The 26,713-nt window shown below is 43.7% G+C and overlaps 1 protein-coding gene across 4 annotated transcripts in view; it reads right to left on the bottom strand.

Moving 5' to 3' along the window:
* The window catches only part of reln (reelin), a 99,997-nt gene that overhangs the window by 2,671 nt on the left and 70,613 nt on the right, over positions 1-26,713 (bottom strand). The window contains exons 17-64 of one of the 4 annotated variants that reach the window (XM_013909571.1): positions 26,522-26,588; positions 26,062-26,295; positions 24,931-25,092; positions 23,598-23,834; positions 23,154-23,346; positions 22,276-22,388; positions 20,436-20,573; positions 20,122-20,308; positions 18,921-19,126; positions 18,645-18,816; positions 18,193-18,399; positions 17,777-18,012; positions 17,442-17,599; positions 17,130-17,337; positions 16,523-16,599; positions 15,935-16,093; positions 15,630-15,824; positions 14,472-14,745; positions 14,241-14,381; positions 13,958-14,135; positions 13,759-13,843; positions 13,485-13,667; positions 13,169-13,337; positions 12,940-13,045; positions 12,608-12,834; positions 12,248-12,471; positions 11,794-11,938; positions 11,233-11,491; positions 10,808-11,057; positions 10,551-10,719; positions 9,908-10,048; positions 9,548-9,725; positions 8,165-8,358; positions 7,802-8,052; positions 7,560-7,714; positions 7,247-7,461; positions 6,923-7,100; positions 6,640-6,815; positions 6,450-6,556; positions 6,115-6,357; positions 5,845-6,020; positions 5,682-5,755; positions 4,655-4,816; positions 4,408-4,565; positions 4,032-4,257; positions 3,672-3,869; positions 3,099-3,197; positions 132-137 (exon numbers count right to left, since the gene is read on the bottom strand). In XM_013909571.1, the coding sequence (XP_013765025.1) occupies positions 132-137; positions 3,099-3,197; positions 3,672-3,869; positions 4,032-4,257; positions 4,408-4,565; positions 4,655-4,816; positions 5,682-5,755; positions 5,845-6,020; positions 6,115-6,357; positions 6,450-6,556; positions 6,640-6,815; positions 6,923-7,100; positions 7,247-7,461; positions 7,560-7,714; positions 7,802-8,052; positions 8,165-8,358; positions 9,548-9,725; positions 9,908-10,048; positions 10,551-10,719; positions 10,808-11,057; positions 11,233-11,491; positions 11,794-11,938; positions 12,248-12,471; positions 12,608-12,834; positions 12,940-13,045; positions 13,169-13,337; positions 13,485-13,667; positions 13,759-13,843; positions 13,958-14,135; positions 14,241-14,381; positions 14,472-14,745; positions 15,630-15,824; positions 15,935-16,093; positions 16,523-16,599; positions 17,130-17,337; positions 17,442-17,599; positions 17,777-18,012; positions 18,193-18,399; positions 18,645-18,816; positions 18,921-19,126; positions 20,122-20,308; positions 20,436-20,573; positions 22,276-22,388; positions 23,154-23,346; positions 23,598-23,834; positions 24,931-25,092; positions 26,062-26,295; positions 26,522-26,588 (8,296 nt within the window). The remainder of the gene's footprint in view (positions 1-131; positions 138-3,098; positions 3,198-3,671; positions 3,870-4,031; positions 4,258-4,407; positions 4,566-4,654; positions 4,817-5,681; positions 5,756-5,844; positions 6,021-6,114; positions 6,358-6,449; positions 6,557-6,639; positions 6,816-6,922; positions 7,101-7,246; positions 7,462-7,559; positions 7,715-7,801; positions 8,053-8,164; positions 8,359-9,547; positions 9,726-9,907; positions 10,049-10,550; positions 10,720-10,807; positions 11,058-11,232; positions 11,492-11,793; positions 11,939-12,247; positions 12,472-12,607; positions 12,835-12,939; positions 13,046-13,168; positions 13,338-13,484; positions 13,668-13,758; positions 13,844-13,957; positions 14,136-14,240; positions 14,382-14,471; positions 14,746-15,629; positions 15,825-15,934; positions 16,094-16,522; positions 16,600-17,129; positions 17,338-17,441; positions 17,600-17,776; positions 18,013-18,192; positions 18,400-18,644; positions 18,817-18,920; positions 19,127-20,121; positions 20,309-20,435; positions 20,574-22,275; positions 22,389-23,153; positions 23,347-23,597; positions 23,835-24,930; positions 25,093-26,061; positions 26,296-26,521; positions 26,589-26,713) is intronic. The other 3 variants (XM_013909572.1, XM_013909573.1, XM_013909574.1) reach the window with 3 other exon arrangements.

Here is a 26,713-nt window from a genome sequence, read left to right as displayed (position 1 = left end):
CATGGTGGTGATGGTGAGGGCTGCGGTGTGTATGTGAAATCAAGGGTGTCTGCGGTGTAATAGGGAGAACAAAAGGAGCTGGGAGGAGGATGAGGGAGGGGGCTGCATTCAGGAAGAGGCGGAGAACTTACCTGACACTACAGCCATGCCAGAGGGAGCAGAATACAGAAGAGAGCAGAGGTTAGAGCGCGAGAGGGGAGAGGCAGTAGGAAGGGACTGCTGTCTCGTAGAAAGGTCTGGGAGGGTATGAGCCCCAGCCTGGGGAGGCGAGGGGCCCAAAGTGGGGAGAAGGGAGGAAGAGAGGAAGGCAGAAAGATAGTCAGAGGTTCAAGGAAGAAACAAGAAAGTGTGGGAAAGACAGAGAGAGTGAGGAAGGAAACAAAAAACATGAAAGAAAATGGAGAACAAAAGAGTAGGCAGAACAAGCGAGGAAACAGTAGAAAGATGTAAGATGGAGATATAACCAAAGGCAGAGGTAAAGAAAGAGAGCAAGATACACAGCAGTAATCCATCCATTGTATGCCAAAAATGTAAGACAAACGGGGAAAGAAAGGGGAAATACGGGAAGAAAGGAAAAGAGGAGGAGGAAGATGCGGAAGTACGGTAGGAATATAAATGTGGCACAAGCAAAAGGAGCGAGCATGACCGCATGATCGAAGGTATCGGGGACGTGAGGGGAGCAAGGAGGCAGGGAGGAAAAGCGTGTGAAGCAAAAGAAAAAATTTGAGCAGGAGGATTGAGAGGAGAATGTGCGAAGGAGTGGTGAACAGAGAGAAATAAACAACAGAGCAAAATGTGAGGATCGCGGTCACTCCTTTCAGCAGACACTGTTGAAACCAAGCGAGTGCAAAGGAGGGAGTGGGACAGGTCGCGGCCATGTAGACCAGGGACAGCTCAGGTTAGGCATAAATGTGTGTGTCTGTATGAGTCATTATTTGCGTTTGTGTGCAACTTTGCATAATCTAGAAACCACATGGCTGTTGTATGTACCATCTGAAATGCTTTGGTTACACATCTGAATGACCAATCAGCACCTGCATGTGAGGGAATTTAAGCAATTTCCCAGAACAACATGCAGAGAATGTATTGAACATGCTTAACAATGTGCTATAGACCATGTTCATGATATCTTCAGTGCCCTGCAGAATCTCCACTTCTCCATAAAAAAAAAAAGCCTGTCATTAGATTTAAACGCTGGAATCGACTTCCGCTTTGATAAAACAGACTCATCCAGGTTATGAGCTACAATGTAACACACATGTAGAAAATGGGAATGAAAGACAGAGAAAAACAATCAGTGAAAAGGTTCAGTATCCACAAGTTCAGTGAAATCAAATTTAAGAACAGCGCATTACCTAAAAGAAAGAAATACAGTAATGTCGTTTTTAGATGAAATGGATGTGACACCTAAAAACAAAGAAGACTGGTCAGACTGTGATTTCACAGTGGAACAAAAAGACACTTTTTATTAGATGTGAAGTGGCCATCACACTTTCCTTTGTTTTACATGGAAGACGAGAACGATCCTGTTCTCCATCTGTACCACATGTGAATTATTTCAGTTGCATTTTTTTATAGAGTGCCATTCACAACAAGAATCATCTCAGAACCACAGACCGTGTTAAAGACGGATGTAGCTGCACTGAAAGTAGTTTGCAGAGTCCTGCTCATTTTAAAGCCTTGAGCTGAGCATTGTGTTCCTAGCCCGCAAGGTAGCGGCTTGCCAACTTCAAGCTAGCCATGCAATGATGCAAACCCCATCGTATTTTCTAGTGTCCCTTAGGTCAGACCATAATTTACAAACAAGCATCATATATTAAAGAAGACTAGTGATAAAAGCACAAACACAGAGAGCAGCTGTACTGGTGAACTCACTGGCAACCTAGCTAGTACTGGGTTGGATCCTCTTTGGACTTCAGAACTGCCTTAATTCTACATAGCATAGATTTAACAATGGGTCTATACTGACATGACAACATCACACATTTGCTGCACATTTACCAGCTGCATATCCATGATGCAAATCTTCCATTCCATGTGGTGACTGTGGAGGCCATGTAAGTACAGTTTGAGATGATGTGAGCTCTGTGACATAGCATGCTATACTGGTGGAAGCAGCGATTAGAAGATTGGTCCACTCTGGTCATAAAGGGATGGTCGTGATCAGCCAAATACTCAAGTAGGCTGTGGAATTTAAATAATGCTTAATTGATACCAGGAGGCACAAAATGCCAAGAAAATATCTCCCACACCATGACAGCACCGCCATCATATAAGGCAGGATGTATCCATACATTCGTGTTGTCTAAGTGAAATTCTATCCTACCTCTCCTATGTTCCTGCGGTGACAGCAAGGATGCATCTTGGAAACCCAGATACACACACAAATATGTAGATGCATGACCACAAACCCATTACAAAGAGTAATTCCTGATGGGAATTACAAAAAAAATGATCAGTAGGCTACATCCATCATTTATATACAGTCTGTGTTTAGGACCTCACAGAGCATCTCAACAGTGATGCAACAAGGGACAGATAACTTAACTGCAAAATGGCGATAGTAACGGTAAATCAAGGGTGGATATATAAACATGTGATTTCCATTTAATAAGAGATTTAGTGAAAAAATAAATGACACACGGTGTATGTGTTGTAACTGCTTCTTGACAACTCAGTGGGGAAAAAAAATTATTGATAACCTGTTTGCGTGGAAGATGCATGGATTCTACAAAACACTGAAAATATGATGACTTAACAGCAGGCGTTGATCTGCTGAACACAGAACAGCCATCCACAGACATTACCCATCACCGCAAAGCATGCTGCAGTAAGTTTTTAGCCCTGATTGCCTGACACCAGAAGCTGCGATTAGCATATAAAAGAAAGTGATTTGTCATGAGTTTAGTTGTGGGTGGCAATCAGTGTACACCTGTGTGCTAACTCGATCACTGTGCGAGGGTGGAGTGCAGAGGGAACCATTTGTACAGTTGAGTCTGAGTCAAAGGTAGCGTCGGGGGCAGATCAGGGCTCTGTGGGGGGCCAGTTTGGGTGGATGTAGGAAAGAGCCAGATGCCAGCTGGGAATTGGGTACTCACAGAACTACTTCCACATGGTCCAACGCCCACTGGTCGTGTCCTGCACCATCGTGTCTTGGCTGCCACCATCGCAGCATCACCCCTTTAACCCTCGCCTCGCTGGAGAGATCATGGAAATGATTGAAGTGTCAGTGAGGGGCAACACGTTTGTCAGGGTTTATATCAGTGTTACACCAGCCTAATGGCATTTATCAGGCAGGTAACTGTTTATTAAACACACTGTACTTACTACCTTACAGAGTTTTTTCAATTATTCATTTGTTATAAATAGAGTTAAAAATTCCCAGATGATTTAAAAGCCACTTCTCAGAAACGTTTACTTTTTAGAGCATAGTAGTTATTAAGAATTACTCAACATGAATGTTGTATGACTTACTAGCTGCTGCGGAGGGTTATTAAAACTAAGAAAATCATTACACTTTATTAATGATGGAATAAAAAGCACACGGTATTAGTTAAACATTTAAAAGGCCAAATACAAAAAATCCTATAAAAATCAGGCATTAATGAAGGATAGCTCCATTTCAACTGAGCATATAACAATGTGTTTCTGGATTTGTGTGCATCACTTACAGAGGAATGTTGTAGGAAACTCTCTGAGCCTTTATGAAGTCTTTGGGCTGGTGCTGGGCGATTACATGCCAGCTGACTCCATTATTGATGCTGTATTGTAGCAGCACGGCCCGGTCAACTGTGTCAGCTTGATCTAAAGCTATGTTACAGCTTTCCGTCTGTGCCACGCTGCCGATCTGCAGCACAAACATGATCTTACTGTAAAGGAAGAGAAGAAAGGAATAAAAAAAGATTAGAAAAAAGACATTTCCAAGATTGACAGAACAGAGTATTCTGTGGAAAAACAATTTTTTGTGCTTCTGACTGAAGCAAATTGGCGTGTATCTGTATGTAGTGAGTTTATTTATGTTTTGGTAGTACCTGTACCTAGCTCTAGTGAGGTCCAGCGGTTTAGTAACTGCCTGCCTCATCTTACAGCCATTAAAGTAGAGTGAGTCTCCGTGGGCGTGCGGTGACAGCTGCCCACATCCACTGCCCACTCCACCACCCTGGATCAGCTGCCAGCTCTCCTGAGACACGCTGCCTGATTCAAAGTTGTCCTTGATGGAGCTGGGCAGGTCACTGCTGGAGAGGGAGCAATCGTCACCTGTTGGAGTGAGCGGAAGCAGAGGGGAAGAGACAAATATTTAGTCATTTTGACCTTTTTCTACATCACATTACACACGGAGCCTTTTTCTGCTTAACAATTCAACTGATTACAAAAAAAAGCCGTGTGTCTCTAATATACTGAACATACCATGGTGCCCCTCATCACAAATGCAGACTACTCCACTAGTACAGTAGCCGTGGCCACTGCAGAGCCCCGGGCAGGCCTCGCCGATGTAAACATGGTCCACTGCCCAGCTCTGCCGCTCTCCTGTTCCATCCTTTTGAATCCAGCGGAACTGGGTAGCCCTGGAAATATATGATGAATCACAAAAGCCTCTTACTACTGCAACGTAAAGAGCTGTTGATATGTATCACTTTAAAAAAAGAGTGTGTACCCTGAGGAGACATGATCTGGTAGCTGGACAGTGACCCTGGTCCACGTTGAGCTGTTGACGGGACTATAGATTGTGGATTCGTGGAATTGGAAAGGGGAACAGCCCACGTTGTTAACTGATGAAGGGAGGCACTCTGACTGCACCAGCTGCCATGAGTCAGACCTAAGAAGGGAAACAGTCGATATACAGTAGATAATAGGAGTGAGGGGAATAAATTCATACAGCATGGTGTTGCAATATTTTGTGTGGCAATATTGGATTAATATAGGGCCCCCAAAAATATAGTTTTTCTTATTTAATAAATTAAAAATAAAACAAATACTGAGATAATGTTAGCAGAGCAAACTTACATTGAATCAACTTTACCGAAAAAACCATCCAACACTAGACACGCTTAGCTACACAAAGGTGTCCCCTGATGTAAAAGCATGCTAAACAGCTCAGTCGTGCAAGTAAAAATAGGACAGAATTGTTGCCGTCTGAGGATTGTATTGAATTTTTTGACATCCTGCAACTGATTGCAATTTTATTGGTGACTAAATGATGGCACAGAGCTTGAGGGTGCTGCACATTTCCCACTTTTGATTGCAGACGTTAGAAGTTGCCTGAAAGGTGGCAACCTTTCTGCAGACAGTCACAGTTTGACTTGGACTGACTGCAGTCACTCTCAGAGAGATGGTCCAAGGTCTACAAATAATTGGTGTCTAATTTATGAATGCAGACATGTTGACGTCAGTTTGAATGAGTTTTTGTCAATGAGCACAACTCGATGGGGACAGAACTCATCCGATTTCTGTCTGATCGTATCAAAACAAGCAGCTAAGGGAAAAAAAAGAAGCAACCCTATCATTTTGCTAACGCGGCAGATAGCAAAATGATAGAAATCAGAATAAAATTGTATTGTGAGTGAAGTATTATGATAATATTGTATGGTGGGGTGTCTGCGGAGTCCCAACCCTACTAGATACCAGAGCTACCAGGAAATGGGACACATTTAATTACTAGCATCAGGCTGTGATATTCTTACCTTGCATCCTTCCTGTACTGCAACAGGACAGAATGATGGTCTTCACAGGTGTCTGCCTCACAACCAACAACAATCTACAACAGCAAGAGGTATAAGACACCAACTAAGACTTAAAAGACGTAAGATAAAAGACTGACATTACAGTATTCTTTCAGTTCTGTACCTTGAACTGTAAGATATATCCAGGCTGCACAATGAGCTCTCGAGTGGCCAGGATGTTGTGTGTCTTATCTTGGTTCTTGTTGGGCCAGTACAGGTGAAAAGAGGGATTTCCACAGAAGCCTGCCGTACGAACGGCATTAGGGTAAAAGCTCCAGCTTTCCTCGTGGGAAACACCCTCTAGCGAAGGGCAAAGAAACAGGTGGTTTCCATCATATTTACTCATTGATCATGCCATATTAGCACCTAATCACGTAAAATCATACAAACTCACCGTCATCAAAAGTGTCAAGCAGGGTGGATGGGTTGATGTCCGACCCTCCCACTAATATGTTGTCTATGGCCCACTGAGCTCTTTCCAGGCTCGGGGTGGCGAGGCCAGAGGAAATGGTAAAAGGCTGCCACCAGCGCAGGCGAGTAGCATTAGTTAGGGCTCCTTCGGGCAGCACAATGTAGTCTCTTCTCACCGACACATACTTCAGATAGTCCATCTCGTGCAGCAGCGTCCAGGACACACCTGAAGAAGAATTAAAGGCAGAATGAGACATTTAAAGACCAAAAACAGATAAAAGAGGAACAAAAAAAGGAAAAAACACACAGTGACTCCACCTCCATCAGTAGAGTAATCTAGCAGCACTCCCTCTTTACGACAAGTTGGACGGTGGCACATGGTCATGTTATCTTCACTTCCAATCCTTGCCCAGTATTCCACAAACCTGCAAAAAATAAACACGGATTTAAAAATAAAACTGCTCTTCTTGTAACTTAAAGCTGTCATAGAAAGAAGTTAAATACTGACTTGGCTCCCCGTAGATCCAGATCAACAGTGACAGCCTGTCTGGCATCAGCCCCACCGAAATACAGGGCTGTCCCCTCTACCAACACACCACAGTCCGTACAGGGCTTACCACCCTCCAGCACCTGCCACTGAGGACCTGTTGCCCCTTCCCAGTCAAAACGCTCCTTTAGAGTAGCCTACAGGGTAAACACACACAAATGCACGTGTATTTAAATCACGACCTGCTTCTTTTTTTTCTAGTTCTGTGTTTCCCGGGGAGGAAAAAAACATGTATCAAAGCTACCTTAAGAGCAGTGCTAGCGTAGCAGTTTGGTCCAGTGAATCCTGGATCACAGAGACAGCGCTGATCCAGACAGTCTCCGTGCCCCCCGCAGTGACCGTCACACGCTGGCCCGATGTAAAAGTTCTCCACACCCCACTGAATGTCTGAGTGCTGCTGGTAAAAGCGGAACCGCACCGCACTTAAGAAAAAGACAAGATAGACTCGTTGAGTAACATGCATACAATTTTCAGCAACAGTAATGTAACTTATTCATAACTGTATGTGATGGTGCTGCAGTTAAACATGAAGCAGCTCCGGTGGCATTGTTGACGTGAAATGACTTACGTGTCAGCCAGACTTTCAGGCAGAGGATAGACTACCCTCTTCCAGCCATTAGTGGGGAAGAAGACTGACGGCTGGGAGACCTGACCACCACAGCGGGGGTCAGCAGGCAGGCACTGAGGGACCAGGTACTTCCAGGTCACTCCAAAATCTACTGAATACTGAATGTGAACTTGCCGATCTGCGTGACGCTCTGGCAAACTGCAGCCAACAGCGATCTGAATGAAAACACAGACATTAACAAACAGTGATTCAAAAGGTGTAGAGCAAAAAACAAATAAATGTTTTGACAGGTTACTTTAGAATCAGTGGTTACCTTGAACTGCATTACCCAGCCCTTATCTGGAACAATATCATGAGTGACAGCATACACCTCTCTACCGTCGGCATTTCCGCACACCATGACCCCGTCAGGAGAGCCACAGAAGCGCTGCACCGAGCAGTCCTCTGAGAACAACCAGTGATCGCTCACTGAAAACAAAGAACGTTAAGAGAAGAAAACATAAGTTGCTTCTGAGAAGAAAAAAATTAAAAACGCAGTGATTGATTGTACAATACCTATTGGCGTTTCTTCCTGCTCGCTCAGCTGACCTATCCTTCCTAAAGTCCCATCAGCAGGAGCCCTCTCATGGTTAGGCAAGGCCACCCCTCCAAATGTATCAGAGATCTGTGCCCGCGGGTCAGAGCCAGCGATGAGGACGTTATCTAGAGCCCAATCGCTGTGGTCTGCTCCGTCATGCTGAGGCTGCCACCAGCGCACACGTACTCCTTCCTGACGGGCAGCAGGGGGCAGCAGCACATTCACAAACCTGAACAGATGATAAGATAAAGACATTCACACCTATCCCGGTTCTCTCCAGCTGTGTGCAAGCAGGTATGTCCATGGGGGGCAGGTAAAAAACCCCAAAAAACAACACATACCCAGGTTTGGTGTACAGATCATAAAAGATTTCCGTCAGCAGATGCCAGTTGATGCCACCATTCAAACTGTACTCCAACAGGACGCCCTGGTTGCGGTTACTCGGCGGGACCATGCAGCCGTACATGAAATAGAACTGGATGAACTCGGCGTTGGTCAGGTTCAGGTCCACTGTTACCAGCTGACGGCTGCAGCTCTGTGCACACAAAAAGAAATTTGAGCCATTTGGATATTTGGAATCATGTTTCTAAACGGATGATGTTTTTAAATAAATATCCAAAAATCAGCATGCAATCAATCACGATCTGTTGTTTAATTACAGAACATAACAAAAGCAATATGACGAGGTGTAAATAACGATCATAAATCCTAATGTTAGATGTAAACAGCTGTTCCCATGATTTTTCTCTGGCCGTGTCACCAGATTAACATTAGCCTTCCAATAAATATTCACTTACAAGACTGCTCTAAATGTCTAGGGAAAACTTCAGCTGCTCATAAAGGCTGACAGATAGTTACTTTGTGGTTTGTTTTTCAATCATCTGTTTGCTGCACTGCATCTGCAAAGTCTGCCACAATCTTTGTCATGTTTTAGATTTTTATTTTACTCCACTGTGTGTCTAATTCTTCCTTTTTCCATTGTTTGTGTCTGACTCGGTCCACCAGTCCTTTCTTACCCTTCTCAACCTGTATCAATTTAGTCTATTTGTCTTCTTCGGTCTCTGTCAGTTGTCATCTCATCTCCTCCTGCAGTCCCTGTGTTATCCCTTCTTTTTATTCTGATGGTTCCCTGTTTCTCCTTTGTTTTTGATGCTTTGTTGGATTTTTTTGCCACCACTATGCACTGTTTTTCTTAACCTTTAAAATCTGTTCAGATAAAGTTCAGATGAAAATATGACCCAGTGGAGAAAAAGACAATCAGAGAAAAAACAGAGAAAATGTGCAGAACGAGACATGTCTGTCTCAGATTAACAATTTCAGTCTGCACAAATGAGAACATTTACTTGTGTTCACCCATGTGTGCATTGCCCCCTGTAGTGTAGCTGCTTTCAGCTCACTTATTCATGAGGGGTCACCACAGTGGGTAGCTCTGCATATTATATGTTTCCTAACACAATCCCCAAAGGATCTGTATCTCCTCCTGGATTTGAAGCCTTCACTTGTTTGGTGAATGTGTGTGAACCCACAACACCTGTGGAGCCACTTAAAAATTGTCATCAGGTAAAAAAAAAGAAAAAGAAAAAAAGAAGCTCTTGCAGGTGATGATTTACAGCTAAGGGTTACAGACATTCCTTGCTTGTGTCAGGTCATACTGTGTAATGGTTTTTATATCAGAAAATGAGGAAAACGGAGACTCGAACAACAAAGGTGCTTTGTAGACTTACCCCACTGAAGTGCAGAGCAGCTCCAGAAGCCACAGCTCCACACACAGTGCTGAGTTTCCCACCAGTGAGTACGTGCCAGTGACTGAGCGAGGGAGCTCGACTGAAACTGTCCTTCAGCTGGGAGGGCAGAGGGACCACGGGCTCATCGCAGTATTCTCCACCCCACTCTGGGTCACATCTGCAGACACAGATCAGCAGATACTAATACAAGCTAGCCTTCAAAGTATAGTGAACCCGATGAGTTAAACATCGCAACAAAAACACCTTCTATACAATTACGAGTAAATAAAAGCAGCCCAAATATTATTCTATATACCAATTCTGCTTTTAGACAGAACACCTTCTGCTGCTGGCACTTACACGCAGGAGCTTTGTTGGCAGCGCCCATGTCCAGAGCACATATCTGGGCAGCCATCTCCGATGTAGAGGTTGTCCAGAGCCCAGGTCTGCTGCTTGTCAAAGGGAGCCTGCTGGTACCATCGGAACCTTGTGGCTGGAGACCTAACAACATAAATTAAAGTTGGAGAGACACATAATTTAAAACAGAATAAAAGCTAGTTCAAGCAGACAACTCAGGGTACACCAAACACATACTGTAACGCTTCTCACTGTCCTGTACTGTAATATACCAAAAACAACTTCCTAATTTGGCAGTCTATTTAACCTGCACATTTTCTCTTCTCTCCTTCTGTCATGTCAGTGCTGCTGCTCTATTGTTCCCTGCTGCTTTAACTGCATCCACTCATGGAAGCGATGTTTGATTATCAAACCCCAATTACTCTGCATATTATGCCTGTTGGGAGTGATGAGTTGGCACATATAAATGCTAAACTGGAACTATCTTTTTCACCTGTTATTTCAAATGCGACTCATCTGAATTAGATCGTACTGTAACTGTTACAGTACAGCCACTTCTTTTCCCCGTCAAACACAAGAGAATGTTGTAGATTTATGATGATACATTTGTTCCTGTTTCTGAATAAAAGAACCGGCCTGCGCTGACCTGGCATATGACGGGATAGGCAGGGTGACACGACCCCACTTGTTATAGATATCAGAAACCAGAAGTCGCTGCAGAGTGTACGAAGAGCAGTCGGGGCTTGTGGGCAGGCAGTCTCTGACCACAGGCTGCCAGGTCAAACCAAGATCCAGGGAATATTCTAACTCTACAGCTGCAGAGAAACCAAAGAGGTTAATTTCTTTACTCCACTTATTTTCTTTTAATACTGTACCAATAATGGCTTTATTAATAGTACTTACAGTAGCAGGAGTTTGTGACTGAGCAGGAGGCAGAAAAGTCAAACTGGATAAATGCATCTTGACCCAGACTGATGTCAGTGGTGACGGCATAGCGTGTGTTGGACTTCTCAATAAAAGCAAAAGCGGGTCCGTCTGAGCCACAAACAGGCATTCGGGTCCCTCCTGGGTGGAGGAGCCATGAACGTCCATCGATTGAGGAGAAATCATCTTCTAGTGGTCCCCAGCCACTGGCACTGCCACCTACCACCACCTATGGATTAAAAAAAGCAAATGTTTGCTTGGTCAATGCAAACAAGGAAGGAATAAAAAGTAAATTAAAAGGTTTAAGATAGTTTAGATAGATAATAATCTTTTTTCAAACCAGTATTTAATTATAAATGATTGAAACACTTGATGAATGGCTGTTTGGATGATTATCAATGTACCTGATCAATGACCCACGGGCTGTAAAAGTGTCCATTTTCAGAAGGTTGCCACCACCGGAGGCGAGTGGACGTGGTGCGGGCACGCAGTGGGATCTCCAGGGCAACCAGACGAGCCTGATTACTGCTGTTGCTGAAGAGGAATTCCTGCAGGAGTCCCCAGGTCAGACCTCCATCCACAGAGAACTGCAGCAGGACCGGCTGAGAACGGGGGTCCGGTGGTGCTTTACCACAACCGAGGCGTAGGAAGAACTGAACAAACCTGAAGAGCCCAACAATCAACGTATGAGATTCAGCTAGATTCAAAGAATGCAGGAGAGGGCGATTCATTGAACTGGGACTGTTGTGGAGGGCTGCACCAATAACCTTATAAGGACATAAAATTAATAATGAGAAAAACTGAGTTCAGCCTGTTGGTGGGGCCCTCCACAACAGTCCCAGTTCATCATGTAAGTCCTTAGAAAAATGAATCACCCACTCATCAAAAAATGGCTTAGATCAGTTATTTTGGAAAAAAACATAAATGTTTATTGCATTCATTCTTTGGTCCAGATGTAGGTATACCTTGCATTTGACAGGTCCATGTCATTGGTGACCAACATGCGTAGGCCATCCTCACTGAAGAACAGGTGGTTCCCACTTGACATGATCCCACACTTCCTGGATGGTTTTCCACCGCTCAGGAGTCTGAAGTGTTCAGCGGCTCCCCCTACAGAAGAGGAAGTGGAAAGTGTGTCGAATTTACAAACTTACAAAACTTTTTTGCAAACAACATGAATGCATGAAACATAATTAACATAACAAGAGTAAAAAAAGTGGAAAAATAATGCTTTAAAATGTTTACAATTTTCACTACAGTGAATGAAATAACCCCCCAAAAATGCTCACATGCTATTTCACATGGAGACAGAAGGTGATTTCAAGCAGCCATAAAAGTATAAACTTCTGATGACTTGGATGCATAATTAGAATCTAAATTTAAATGTAAGATTTAATATGCTTCTATATGTTGTTGTACCTTCAAAGTCCTCTTTCAGGAAGTCAGGATTGGGGGTGTCAGGCACAGAGCAGTCAGGTCCAGAGTAGCCAGGGTCACATACACAGTGACTACCACCCACACAGGCTCCATGACCATTACACATGTCCTGACACTGTGGGCCAATGTAGATGTTGTCTAGGGCCCATGTTGGAGGAGAAGAACCAGTCGAGAAGAAACCTTGATACCAGCGGAACCTCACTGACCTATGAAATAAAAAAAACCTAAGGATTAATGAGGCAGAGAGACAGACACAAACAGACTGCATGCTGCAAGAAACTCATTAAGGAACAGTATACGTATAGTCAAATTGTTATGTATTTAAACCGTTATAGTCCTTACCCACAGAGGCGGAGTTTGCCAAACTGAATTACCTCCCTTTTCCAGCCCTGAGTAGTGCCAGGGAAATAGATACTGGCAGGGTGAAGCTCTGTGGAGCAAAGCGAGGACGGTTGTGGTCCGCCTGCACACAGTGGAACCAAGAGGTGCCACGTGGCACCAAAGTCCCGTGAGAACTCAAGACGCACGGGGTAAGCAGAGGAGCTTTCAGCTGTGCAGCCCACATTAATCTGGAGAGACACATACAAACAACATGAGTGAAGATGACAAGCCAGGATTTATTTGTTTTTACTGTAAGATTTACGACCGTTGCTTTGATCAAGAAGTCAGTGTACCTCAAACTGGATGATGGTGTTCTCATTTACATCAATATCTCTGGTGGTAATAGAGTGCTCTCCAAGCTCACTGGAGACAAACACCATAGCTGACTCATCCTCCTCCCTGCATCAATCACATTTAAGGGTAAAATTATATTTTGCATGTTTCATCATCGATGAAAGCACAGATGAAGCAAAAACCCAAACACAGTCACGAATGACAGTGTCACTGTCAACAAGTTCTTACAGGCCAGTCTTCTGGTAGGGGCAGTAGAGACCAGTGTTTCCCCCTGGAGAGAACAGCCAGTTGGACTCATTGGGGCCTTCCTCAAAACTGTCTATCACCACTGGGGGGTTGTGGAACGAGCTGCCATCAATGATGAGATCATCTATCACCCACACCTCCTCCTTCTTGCCTAAAGGGGATAATATTGTGGAGATTAAACACTCAATCTGGAAATTTGACCTTCCAAGTGGGAAAGCAAATGTGAGAACAATAGTTGTAATATAAGTGAATATGGATGAGCGACATCTAAGCATGAAAGTGCTGGTTTCATACTCACCGCTGTTGTAGGGTTGCCAGAGTCTGAACCGAGTGGCATTGGTCTGAGCGCTGGCTGGCAGTGGCAGGTGAAGGAAGAGAGTGTCAGTTGAAGCTGGGAAGTAAAACTCATCTAAAAGCAGCCAGCTGATTCCTCCATTCACAGAGTACTGCAGCAGCACTGAGTGTGAGCGCTCTGGCACACCTAGAGAGACCAAAAGGATTTACTGTTATACTCATATGACTTTACTTTGTTGTTTACAAAAATGTAGCTATAAAAGTGAGTTTTGCAGTACCTTTAGTGATGAATTTGAAGGAAAACTGGATATAGAGAGTACTCGTGCAGTCAAGATCCCGGGACACAATCATTCGCAGACCATCCTGCAAACAAACAAGTTTGTTGTTGGTCAGTTCTAATGTCAGTGATCTGAAGAGTTCAAGCTGTATCTGTTTGATTCAGCTGGCTCTTCTCTGCATGGTGTTTAGGATGCCTACCCCTTTGAAAATAAGAGCAGTGCCAGACTTAAGAGGCTCTCCGCTCAGAGTTCCCCTCTCGGCTCCATAAACTTCAGGCCAGGTTTCCTGTTGCAAGTTCTCATTAAAGTCCTCTCTTAGCACAGATGGCAGTGGGGCCAAAGGCACACAGTGCGCCCCTCCATAACCCTTGTCACACCTGTGTGAGCACCGGAGAAAACAGAAAGTTAAGAAGGATTTACATCTATGTAAAAAGAGCGACTTTAAATGAGTGAACTGTGTAGAAAAGCAAGCTTTTACATACACACAGTGCCCGTTGTCACAAAGACCATGTCCAGAGCACATCCAGGGGCAGCCAGGAGCAAGTAGCACATTATCTAGAGCCCATCCTTCTGCTCCGGGGGTAAAATGGGTCTGAATCCAGCGGAAGCGAGTTCTAGGAGAACTGAGATCCAAGAGTTTGTAGCTCAGCAGAGTAGCTTAAGAAAAATACAGCAATTCTCTCTACTGTGTTTTAGAACATAAAAACACATACTTAGCTGCACTAGGCAGGTAGACGGTGATCCTCCTCCAGTGTTTGTACTGCGTTGATGTATAGATGGAACTCTGAGTATATCCAGCACAGCCGATGGCTGGGGGCACACACTCTGGTGTGATGAGAGACCAGTGGCGACCACAGTCTGTGGAGTACTCCAGTCGCACACCGTGGGAAAAGGAGGTGGACTTACTGCAGCCCATGCTCAGCTCAAACTGCAGGAATGAAGAGCCTGTGACCTCAAAGTCCCAGCTTTCTGCATATCTGGGTTTCTCTGTAAGCATAGTATAAGAACAACGTTACATGTATCCAGTTCCTTATACTAATTTTTTCAGTGTCTGTAAATGTCAAAATGTTGTGAATTATATTTAGTTATCATATTGTATAAAGATTACTTATGTAAAAATTCCAATAGGTAGATGTTGAAATGTGGTCATGTTTTGAGAAAAGAGCTTGACAATCAGTGTTTCATGTGTTCGCACAGGCGCACGGGAGCTTTACGTTTATAGATGCGTTGCCAAATTGCTCTTGCTGTGGCCGTGTAATGAATGGCCCAGTTGTAATGTACTATTTGTAAATCCGCTACGTGTAAATCCGCTCACAGCATGGTGCAAGCATAAATAATAGGCAGGATGTTCAATCAGGTTTGCTCTCATTAATAATGCAGGACCCATGGCGCCACAGTAAATGGGTGATTCAATTTCAGTCTGTTGTGTATAAAATATGCTGTGATGTCCCTGCACTGCTACTTGTGTGGCTTGTTTGAGGCACTTGTGAGTAGGAATGTTCAGTAAGTCCGCGATATATTGGATGAGTTTAATCATAATCACAATGCGTACTATATGCGTTCCAGTTGTTTAATATTTCAACGTCTTTCCATTTCTTCTTGTGCAACTGAGTAGTGCAGCTCTTTTGCTTTGCATTCACGCACTTCGAAATATTCGCACTACAAACACAGCAGCTTCAAAGACTTTGTAGCGTTTTACTCAGGGAGCTCTTGACAAAGTTGGTGTAGCAGCTGCTTAAGTCTCCTTTTAACATGCATACAGTTTCTTACACAGTCTTCCAATTAACACAACAACTCTGCAATCATAAGAGTGTTTCTCCAACTAAATGTGTGTATGTGCTTAGGACTGGCACTACGATTGAGTGACTCACTGTCAATGGCCTCAGAGTTGAAGGTAAGAGCCGTGTCCAAAGACAAACAGTCCACGGTCACCTCCCCACCTTGAATGCGGTACCAGTTGTGCCTCAGAGGGGTTGTGCCGTCGAACTTGTCGTGAAAACCTGTCCTAGAGCTGTCGTTCATACCAATCAGAACATCATCCAGAGCCCACTGGGCAGAGTGTTTCCCTACAACAAAGGGGACAAAAAATGAAAATGAAAAAGAAATCAACCAATCAAATTTCTTCTCTAATAATATGGCAGTTTTGTGCTGTGTTTTCCTGAGTCAGCACACTAACCTTGCTGTGGTTGCCACCACCGGAACACTGTATAGGAGGTCTTTGCTGGAGGTGGCAGCTCAATGGTCACTACCTGGGGCTCCAAGAAGGAACTAAAATCCAGTTCCCTCAGGAACTGCCACTGGACTCCATTGTTGGTGGAAAACTGGACAATGACACCTAAAGCACACAAGAAAGTGAATGGATCCTTTTAAATGAATGAAACACAAAATAATGTAATGGCAGCCCTGAGGATAACAGACAAACTGTTTAGGAGGCTGGCAGTGTTGGATCTGACACAGCAGAAATGAACAAACTGAACCTTTGGCAATGCTGCAGGCTAAAAATGCACAGTGTGCTGGCTGATGGACAGAACAGATAGCACAGATCAGATCTGTAGCTGCACAGCTCTGGTTGGATCACAAGGCTGATCAAAGACTGAGCAAGAAGGAACAGATGGAGACAGGCCGGTGGTAAAGTGATCAGAGCAGATGTGGAGTTGCTCTCTCTACAGACTGCACTGTTAAGGACAAGCCACGTGGATCCAGCAGAGGGCCTCAACACAACACATGAAGCACTGACATATGGCTTCTGTCGATTGAAAATTACCTTCATTGCGGGAGCGAGGCCTGGTGCAAGTGGGTCCTAAACTCTTGCTGCCAATTCGGATGTAGAATTGAACCAACCTGTATGCAAAGATTAACAAAAGTGAATTTCATATTCCAACATTTTTACACATTAAACTGTCTTGAGTGTTTAGCCCCTTCTTTTTCCAACCATCGGCCCTGAAAGATGAGAATTATTTTGTAATTTTACAGCTAAAATTAAAAAATTAGTCCAGGCGGCCTGTTTGATTCTTGGGTGATAAAGGGTTAAAGGGCGATCGTGGCTCAAAGAGTTGGCAGGTCGTCTTGTAACCGGAAGGCTGCCGGTTTGAGCCCCGGCTCGGACAGTCTCGGTCGTTGTGTCCTTGGGCAAGACACTTCACCTACCGCCTACTGGTGATGGCCAGAGGGGCCGATGGCGCGATATGGCAGCCTCGCTTCTTTCAGTCTGCCCCAGGGCAGCTGTGGCTACAACTGTAGCTGCCTCCACCAGTGTGTGAATGTGAGAGTGAATGAATAGTGGAATTGTAAAGCGCTTTGAGGGCCCTGAAAAGCGCTATATAAATGCAATCCATTATTATTATTAAAGGGATTTGTCGTTTTCCTCTCACCGTGTGTTGGTGGTGTCTAGAGGAACTGTACGTGCTTCTCTCCTTCCAGGACTGTTAAAGTAAAGGGCCTTGCCCTCACCAATGATGCCACAGCCTCCTCCGATGTGTCCCCCACTGAGACTCTGCCAAAGTGGGCTCAGTTTCCCCTCAAAGCCCTCAGTGAGCTCTGTGGGACTAGCCACAGACGGGACACAACTATCCTGCTCCACTGTGAAAAATATGAAGACAATAAAGTTTAAATAAACAAAAAAAAGCCCTGAAATTTCTTTGTCTTTCCTTTCTTTTAATTTCCTTTCTATAGTTCTACCTTACCTGTGTATCCCATATCACAGAAGCAGACTCCAGAGATGCAATCACCATGTCCTCCACAGTGGTTTGGACAGGGCTCAGAGATGTAGACCCCATCCAGAGCAAAGGGTGGAGCATCTCTGTACACACTACTCTCCTGGAACCACCGGAACCTCGTTTTACTAGAAAATTAGGCAGGTGAAGCCATTTTAATTGGAGTTTTCAATATTCTCAAATATTTTCAGTCTAAAAATATGTTAAAACAAATCACCCCCCGTCCTCCCAACCCCCCCAAAGAAAACCCCTTCCCCAGTAGTACAGCTTTGCATCTCATATTACATGCCTGTTACCATAGTTACCTGGCTGCAACATTACGTGGTATAACCACAGTGACCCTGGTCCACTGTTCATAATCTCCAGTGTTGTAGACAGCTGGTTCTCTCAGCTCACGACCGCTGCCCTCACAGACCCCAGCCCCCGGGGTGCCTGGGTAACAGCCCTCTCTCACCAGGGCCCAGGTGCGACCAGCATCATGGGAGTACTGCAGCAGCACTGGTGCAGAAGCACTGAACTCTGATTCACAGCCGATGTTCAGCTGGCATGGATGGAGTAGAGGGGGAAAATTGCACATCTTAGGAAATCTCACATTTGCTTTAAGTTGGTTTAACATTCCTACAGTGGGTACTTCGCTACATGCAACCCACCACTGTGTCCTGAAATGTCTTTCTTAATGTCATCCAACTTTTACATTTTAATTTCTGCAGTTTCCACCTACTTTAAACTGGAGGGTGTAGCCAGGGCGCAGAGCCAGGTCCCTGGTGACAGCCACCCTGTCCCCATCAGAGCGCCCGAACACCATAGCAGAGGGAGTTGGGGCACAGAAGCTGTTGTTGTTTTCTCTCTCCATGCCTTCATTACCTAGCATCAGCCAGACACTCATCTGGTTCAGGGGGTAGTCGAATGCTGGTTTCTCGTAGAAGTTCTTCAGAAACAGAAGATACCAGATTTATTTTTCTGTTTTGTGCATATATTTTTTTTTGAAGGAAAAAGGATTTATAAAAAGATAAATGGAAGTCTTTTTTATTTAGATTTTTAAGAGCTCATAACTGTTCTATGTCAGCATGGCTGACATGTTCTAGTACATATTAAGAATAAGCCATAGCTGCTATACACGTTCACAGCACAAATTACAAGTTACTAGAATAACTCCTTAAGATGATTCCTGACCTGCGGCAGAGTAGGATTAGCCATAGGGATGATGTGTTTCTCCCTCTCTGACAAAATTATGACATCATCGATTGCCCACTGGTCATAGCCTTCCCCCGAGTGAAGAGGCTGCCACCAACGAAACCTTGTGGAGGGGGTTTTAGAGGTCAAGGGAAGCTCGTAATGCACAAAGCTGCAAAAGAGGGGAGACAGGTTACACGTGTTTCTTTTTCTATAAGACATCCACCAAACACTTCATGAGCTCTGTCCTCCTTTCTTCCTCTGCAGGTTTCTCACCGAGGCTTGGTGAAGTCAGTAAAGTACATCTCAGCAATGAGGCCCCAGCTGATGCCTCCATCATTGCTGTACTGCAGGAGAACTCCTTCCTCCCTGCTGTCTGCCTGGTTACACTCCGCCCAGTCTCCACCTACCCGCAGGTAGAACTGGACAAACTCTGCCCATTCAGTGTCCAGGTCCCAGCTCACAAGCTGCCTAAGCCCAGCCTGAGAGGAACATCCAAATAAATGAATACATATTAAGTGTGGGAAGATCAGCTAGAAACACACTTTACAGTCTGACATAATTTTAAAACAAGGGTGGGTACTCCTGGGTACTCCAGCTTGCTCCCACAGTCCAGACACATGCTTATTAAGTGAACTGATTACTTTAAATTGGCTCTTAGTGTGAAAGTGAGTGTGTGTCTCTCTGTTTTAGCCCTTCAAAAGACTGGAAACCTGCTCAAGGTGTACCCCTGCCTTTCCATTACAGCTGAGGTAGGCCACGCCTCCTGCCCTGAACGGGAAAAGTGGTTAAGAAAACGAATGGATGGATCAGATATATCCCACACATGGTATCTGGAGCCAGTTGTGATCCAGTAATCAATATATAATTATATGTTGAAGATTGGAAATCTGTTGCCATTTTCTTCGTAAGCAAACTTGGAATGAGGAGACGTTGTTTGCTAAAGCAATGTTCCAGCTGTGGACACTAATTTTTGGCTGCCGCAATATGTGAAACAAGCGATGTGCAGCTGCCTGAAAATTGTGAATCTCCTCTGTCCAATCAAATCAAAAGCATGTGCAATACTTCTCAGAGCTATTGAATAATTAAATAAAAAAATATTTTCGAGCAGAGCAGAGGTAATCAGAGTTCAAAGGGTAGGAATTTTTGGCAGCAAACACTAGAAAGTAATCAGGAAATGGATAGCGTATGCCAAGTTTTACACATATCTCTGAAGTGATTATTTTAATAAAAACAAATTAACTACACTTTTAATCTGGATCTAGATTTAGATCTAGATTAAATACACAAGACAATAACAGAATGTGTCTCAGAGTTCTTTCTAATGAGCGCTGAAAATGAAGAAATTAAATGCTACATTCTTGCAGTGTTAGGAAGATGTTTTTTTTACAATGTTTGTTCTACTACAAATGTTTTAATTTTACCCCAAAAGTAAACTGAGCAAAAACCAGAAGAAGTTAATTTAATGTATTTCTACCTTGCTAAAGTACAAGGATGATCCAGAAGAAACCACACCACAGCCCATGTCAGGCGTAACCACCTCTCCACCTATCACCTCTTGCCATGTGGCGAGCAGTGCATCCTGGGACTCAAAGTCAGAAAGTACGCTAGAGGAGAGTGGGGAGGAGGGCTGGCAGTCTGTTCCAGAGAATCCATCATCACACCTGTAAGAGAAGTGAGTGCTTGAACGTTTTTATTCATTCAAACTGTAATACAGATTTTAACAAAACACCAGTGGAATGGTGCTACTGAGAGGTATGAAGAATGTAGTCAGTTTATTGCACGTCTGACCTGCAATGGCCATGGTCACACCAGCCATGCCCATGACACATGTTAGGACACTGCTGGCCAATGTAGATGTCATCCAGGGCCCACTCATCCTGCTCTCCGTAGTAGCTCTGGATCCAGCGGAACCGTGTTGCACTGGACCTGAACACAGAAAGCATCCTGAATGTTTCATAGCTGTAAAATGTTTATACTGTTTATACCAAAGATAATGCCTGTAAATGGAAGGGGGAAAAATGGCAATATGGTATTTGTGTACCTGGCTGATCGAGCAAAATGATTAGAAAGGTCACTGATTGTTAAAAAAATGCATAAAATGGGTCTGAAAAAGCGTGTCAATCACAGTTTGCTTCTTGGCGCAGACAACTGTAGATTTAATGTATTTTGCAAGGTCAAGATTAACTTAAATGTGCACATTCCAGTGTATGTGTCTATGTGTGTGTTCTGCAGTAATGTCACAGAGAGGGCAATAACATTACACGTTCTCCATGTGGAAGGTAAATTGTGGATGTGTGCGGTGTGTTGGCAAATGTTTCGGTGGGGGTTTACTATATGCTGTATGTACAGAAATGATGAGTGGTAGCAGAAGCTAGCGCAGATAGGCAGTTATATTGGGGATTATATAGCAGAGCGGTTCCTTCGTCTGATGTGTTAGTGACCCAAATCAACTGAGACCACCTCATGATCTTTCTCACCTGACCTCGACTGTTTTATTATCATTTACTGCCATGACCCTTTGACCTGTCATCACACCCTGCAGGAGATTAGACCACCTTTATTTAGGAGCTGGGAAGCAGAATGAAATGGAGGTGGAGGTCACAGTGCTCGGTGTGGAAGGTTTACGTGATTACTTGAGGTGATATATGTGTGAGCTAAGGCTTTAACAATATATTTATTTCTCTTATTCGGTACTGGGTGACTGATTCACTATGGGACTTGCTTGAATTCATATTAAACCGAGCGGTTCTTTATCAAATATGTCTTCCAAGCCTAATGCAATGAAATTGCAGTCTTTGTATAGTACATATTACACTAGGCAGTCAACACCAGTTTATAGAGTTAACACTGGTACTGTACGGTGTGAAGCAAATGACGGAGAACTCCCCCATATCATTAGATAACTTGTTTGGGATGATTTCATTTTTTACCAGACAAAAAGTATTGAACCAGACTGAAAAAGTGTGCCAACACTGTCCACCTCACGTCAGGTAAAATTATCTGCTAGGAACTGGCTGTATTTAAGCGCACACCCCTCTTGACAACACAAGCTTTTGAGGCTTCGGCTACATCACTATAATTAGTAAACACAAAGAGCTTGATCACGCCTGTAGAATCGCTTCATGTCTGCACAGCTCTGCAATTAAGCTGGAGAAGGACAGCCATGCTAACTTTTGTTTTCTTGTTGACTGCATTCCAGATAAAAATGACTCATAAGCCAATTTTTGGTGGCTACAACAAACAATTGAGAAAACACATTTGTGTTAATGTTGAGGGCGTGAAGAAGTGTTCTGTTTGCAATGCTGTAAAATGAATTGTCGTATTAATTGCTATACAGGGGTTTTAACAAATCCTCATGTGTTGCTTTCTTTTTCTGTCTTTATACAACATTATAGACGTGCACAGCTGCAGATGCATGTCCATGTCTACATGGAAAAGCATTAAGGGTAATAAGTATGGGCGCTTTGCAGTATTCTGATTTTCTGCTGTATGTTATGGTTCTGACTGCATTCATGGCACTGCATGCTTATGAAATGCAAAGAAAGCATGAAATTATGATCAGAGAATTTTTTTTCCCAAAGGGCAATTTGTAAAAATGTTCTTCTATGTCTCTACATGTGATCCTTACCATGTCTTCTGAGGCAGAGAAAGGGTTATGCGTCTCCAGTCTTTGAACTCTGATGGGTGGTAGACACTGGGTGCTGTAAACTCAGAGCAGCTTGGCATGCCAGGTAGACAGGCCTGTGCAAAAGAAATGAGCAGCTTCTTACTACACATTTTTACTCATACAGCCGACGGGGGGGAGCACTGACTAACAGCAATTACAGAGAAGGAATTTTTCCATTGCGGACTGCGCTTCGTAGTAAAATTCTTCAAAAACAGCTGCAGTTACAGCCCAAAGCTTCATCATTCACACAATATATAAATATAAAAGGCTAATGGAGGATTAGAGTATCTCTGACCTTGAACACAAGCAAAGGATTAACTGTACAGGACATTCACTGAGTTACATTGTGCACTTGCCAAACGACTGCATTTTCATGCACATGGGAGAATTAGAGAAAATTCACTGATAGAGGGCTCATTATGCTCTATTCAATTCCAAAAGCAATAAAAGTCTTGGCAGATACTTTGGTGCTTTATGAATATTTATGAGCCAGTTATGATCACTGAAAATCTTTGTTGAATCATGGGAAGATAATCTGCTTGCTGATTCAAGTATTGCCGTGTATTTGGTGATAGTGGGATGATTAAAAGTAATTGTGATAATTTCTCATCTGAGACAAAGTACCACATTTAAAGACATTATTTACATATTATTACCAGGACTGTAATGAGTAGATCAATATTCATGATCATGAATAAATGATGCTTCCGTGTCTTTCTCTGGGATGACTATCTCAAGTTTTAGTCACAAACAGATACTGCATGTGCACCGGCCTGTGATAGCAAAAGCCACTGTTAATATATGGGGAAATAAAGGTGACTGTGCTTCAGTCTCCTTACCTCTTTCACCAGGTGCCAGGTGAGACCATGATTGGTGGAGAACTCCAGTCGCACTTGAGTGTCAATGTGAGGGGAGGGCTCGCGGCCACACCCCATGACCAGTGAAAACTGGAGACTGTAGGAGGCTCCGATCTGCATTGATTGAGTTTCCACATAGCGGATACTGGAGCCAGGACTGGGCTCACCAGAGAAACTAGAGTATGACACGGAGAAAAGAAATCCTTATACAAACCATATATATGCTCTAATGCTATAATATTGTTTGTAGAAATAAAGAGAATCTTGACAAAATTTAAAGAGTAAATTATTTTTATACCACCAGAGTTATAAATGACCATTGTGAAGCGTAATTAAGGTCTTCAGTCATGTTTGAACCGAGTGGAAATTAATCTCTTCAAATACCAAACAAAGACTAATGTATTAATGCAAAAGAGCATTATGCACCTGAGGGTCCAGTCATGCTGACAGTACGGCTGGACATGGCCGAGATAGAAACCAAGACTCTGGGTGACGTCCAGCACGTTGCTGAAGTCAAGACTTATGGTGTTGAACAGCACAGAAGTCATGCTGATTTCATCCAGGGCCCACACGTCGTGGCCACGGCCCGAGTGGTACGGCTGCCACCAGCGGAACTGCACGCCGAATTTGCGAGCGCCGGATGGGAGTTCGACAGACACAATCCTGATGAAGGAAGGGAAACGGTTAATAGATGTGCGTGTTTGCAACGCGACAACCTATAGCTTGTTAAAAGCTGAGATAGCAGAAAAAAAAACTCAGGCATGATTTAGAATTAATGATCTGAAGGATAATTAATAACTACTGTCACAGAATTGAATAATATATTACTGTTTGTCATGTTCACACTTCTGTACGTGTTCATTCTTTAGCAAGAAAGAAAACCCCTAAACTGAACATTGCTGATGTTAGTTCACATAAACAGTACGCAGGCACAAACGAGCAAGTGTAAAGTGATACATATGTGGATATAGTGTCCATAAAGCTAAGCTGGTCAGCTGATATTAATCATACAGGCTGACTGAACTGTGACTCAGGTCTGACTTGGATTTTGAGCCCACACAATCACATCTGCTGTTTGTACATTTGGACAAAATGCATGGGCAGGATTTCTATTTCTAACTTGTTTTTATAAATACAGATGTTATGCTGCTGCTATGTTTTCTTTCTCAACAATCATTAGTATATCATGATATCTTATGCAAGCATATACACCGATCAGGTGAAGTGAAAAACACTGATTATCTCGTCATCATGGCGCATGTTAGTGGGTGGGATATATTAGGGAGCAAGTGAACGTTTTGTCCTCAAATTGCATGTGCTAGAAGCATCAGTTTGTTTCGTTTGGTTTGAAGAGCACAACAGTGACTTTGATGTGTTGACTTGGCCTTCAAATTCCCGAGATCTAAATCCAATCAAGCATCTGTAATCGAATATATAATGCTATCCCTGATAGAAGTATGTTGTTACAGTACTTATATCTGGCATTACGTAGTTGCTGAATCACTGTCCTCTGTTGACCTCTCTAGTGGAGATGAAGAGCTGTGTGACATAAGCTGAACACAGCTGAAACCCAGCCCACCCTGTCCACTCTTCATTACACACAACGATGCCACTAACTGTCTCAATGGGTCCCAGCAGCAAACACCTCCAGCACAAAATTGACAGCACATACGTGTGTGTTAATGGAGTCACTGAAACCATTCGCACAAAGAAACACCCACACTCATGAGAAAATAAAAGATTTAAATATAGGAAGTACCTTGGCTCATGGAAGCCCTGATATGCATAGTGCTGCAGCAAGGTCCAGGTGATGCCGTTGTCTGAGGAGTAATGCAGCAGGACGCCCTCCCCTGGCTGGTCTGGAGCAGGACATGAGCTCAGGATGCTCCGACTGCCCAGCCGAAGAGTGAACTGCAGATACCTGCAGGGAATCAAAGATGACAGCGAGAACAAGTAGGGTCAACTGGTTAAGGAGCACGGTGAACGGCACAGAACAAGTGTACAAAAAGGAAATGACAGAAAGAGAGAAGAGGGCACACTGAAAAATTAGAGAAAAAGGAAACCTAGGTCACAAAGAGTGTGTTCAAAGAGCAGAGAGAGTTGGTTAAAAAGGCAGATAAATAGACACTCGTAGAGTGAGGAGGTGGGAGCGAGGTGGATGATGGATGGGATGATTAAATGAATGAAGAGAAAACTTAATGAGACAGGTAAAAAAAACACTCAGCAAGAGTGTGAATGAGAGTCACAGTTTATACCCGTGTATTCATGTAAACTGTAAATAGTCCCAACACAGAGCGAGTTTCTGTCATCTTATGTTTATTTGTGTTTTGGCAGACATATCCTCATCTATACTAATGTAAAATTTATTATAATTTCCATCATCTGTCTTGAGCTGCCAGTCATCCCCCCGCTCTCTGTTGCTGGTTGAGCTGTGCTTTCATTAGCAGTGCAGTTTCCTCTTCCAGGCAGCTGTTCACTCAATCAGCCAGGAAACTGGCATTAAATATGGCCATCAGGTGGCACACTCAGAGCCGCAACAGGCATAATCAATCTAACACAGATGCCATATCTAAATCCATCGTTCGCTCTCTATCATTCTCTCTCATATTTTCATCTCCACTCTCATCTGCAGTCCTCCCCATGATCACAATCCATCTCGGAGCGCAGGAATACAGAGTATGAGGGAGTGAGGGGTGGGCAGAGGAGGAGGGAGAATAGATGGCTGCCTGGAACATTTGCAGTATCAATCACAGGTACAGACACCTGCTGAAGACAAGCCACAGTTTTCCAAAGTAATCTGGCAAAACTTGTGCTCCCTGATTTCTCTGCGCATGTTTCTATATGCAGTGCATTTCCATTCTGCTCTGCTGTATATAAGTACTACAATTACCTGGCTTGGGAACTGTCTAGTGGAGCCGTGACCAAGTGTCTCCTGCTGTCCCTGTTGAAAACCAGAGCCTTTCCGCTGGCAAGCACACCGCAGCCAAAGCTGACCTCAGCCCCACGAAGTGAGGAGAAGGTATGGTAGGAGGAGAGGCGTGGGCTGGAGAAACCCTCAGAAAGAAAAGCTGGAAAAGTCTGGGAAGCAAGCTCACAAGCTGGACCGCTGAAACCGGGATCACATCTGGGAAAAGAAAGAAAAAGACAGGGGACAATACACAAGATATTTAAAAAAGAGTGAACGATAACAATGAGAACAAAAGACAGAAATAATGAAAATTCGTTAATAAGTCATAAACATAACATGGACGATCTGATTAATTTTGAATGGTTAATGGTGCTGTAAGGCATTGTGTGGATGAGCAGGCTCGTTCTGGATTTATTTGGTTTAATAAAAAGTGGATCCTTACTTGCAGCCGGTGCGGGAACAATGTCCTCTTCCAGAGCAAAAACGAAGGCAAGCTGGACCGAAATACACTGAAGAGAAACAAATTAATTATAATTAATTGTCAAAGAATCTCAGATGGAAATCCATCTGAGATTTCTGTAAAGCTACAGATGACATGTTGTCCTCCCCCTGTCCCCCAAAGAGCCAAGTAACT

The sequence above is a fragment of the Pundamilia nyererei genome, unplaced genomic scaffold (assembly GCF_000239375.1).
Source record: "Pundamilia nyererei isolate P.nyererei 1_Seehausen unplaced genomic scaffold, PunNye1.0 scaffold00027, whole genome shotgun sequence".
Taxonomy (NCBI): domain Eukaryota; kingdom Metazoa; phylum Chordata; class Actinopteri; order Cichliformes; family Cichlidae; genus Pundamilia; species Pundamilia nyererei.
The sequence above is the reverse complement of the archived record's forward strand: the minus strand, read 5'-3'. Positions and strand labels throughout refer to the sequence as shown.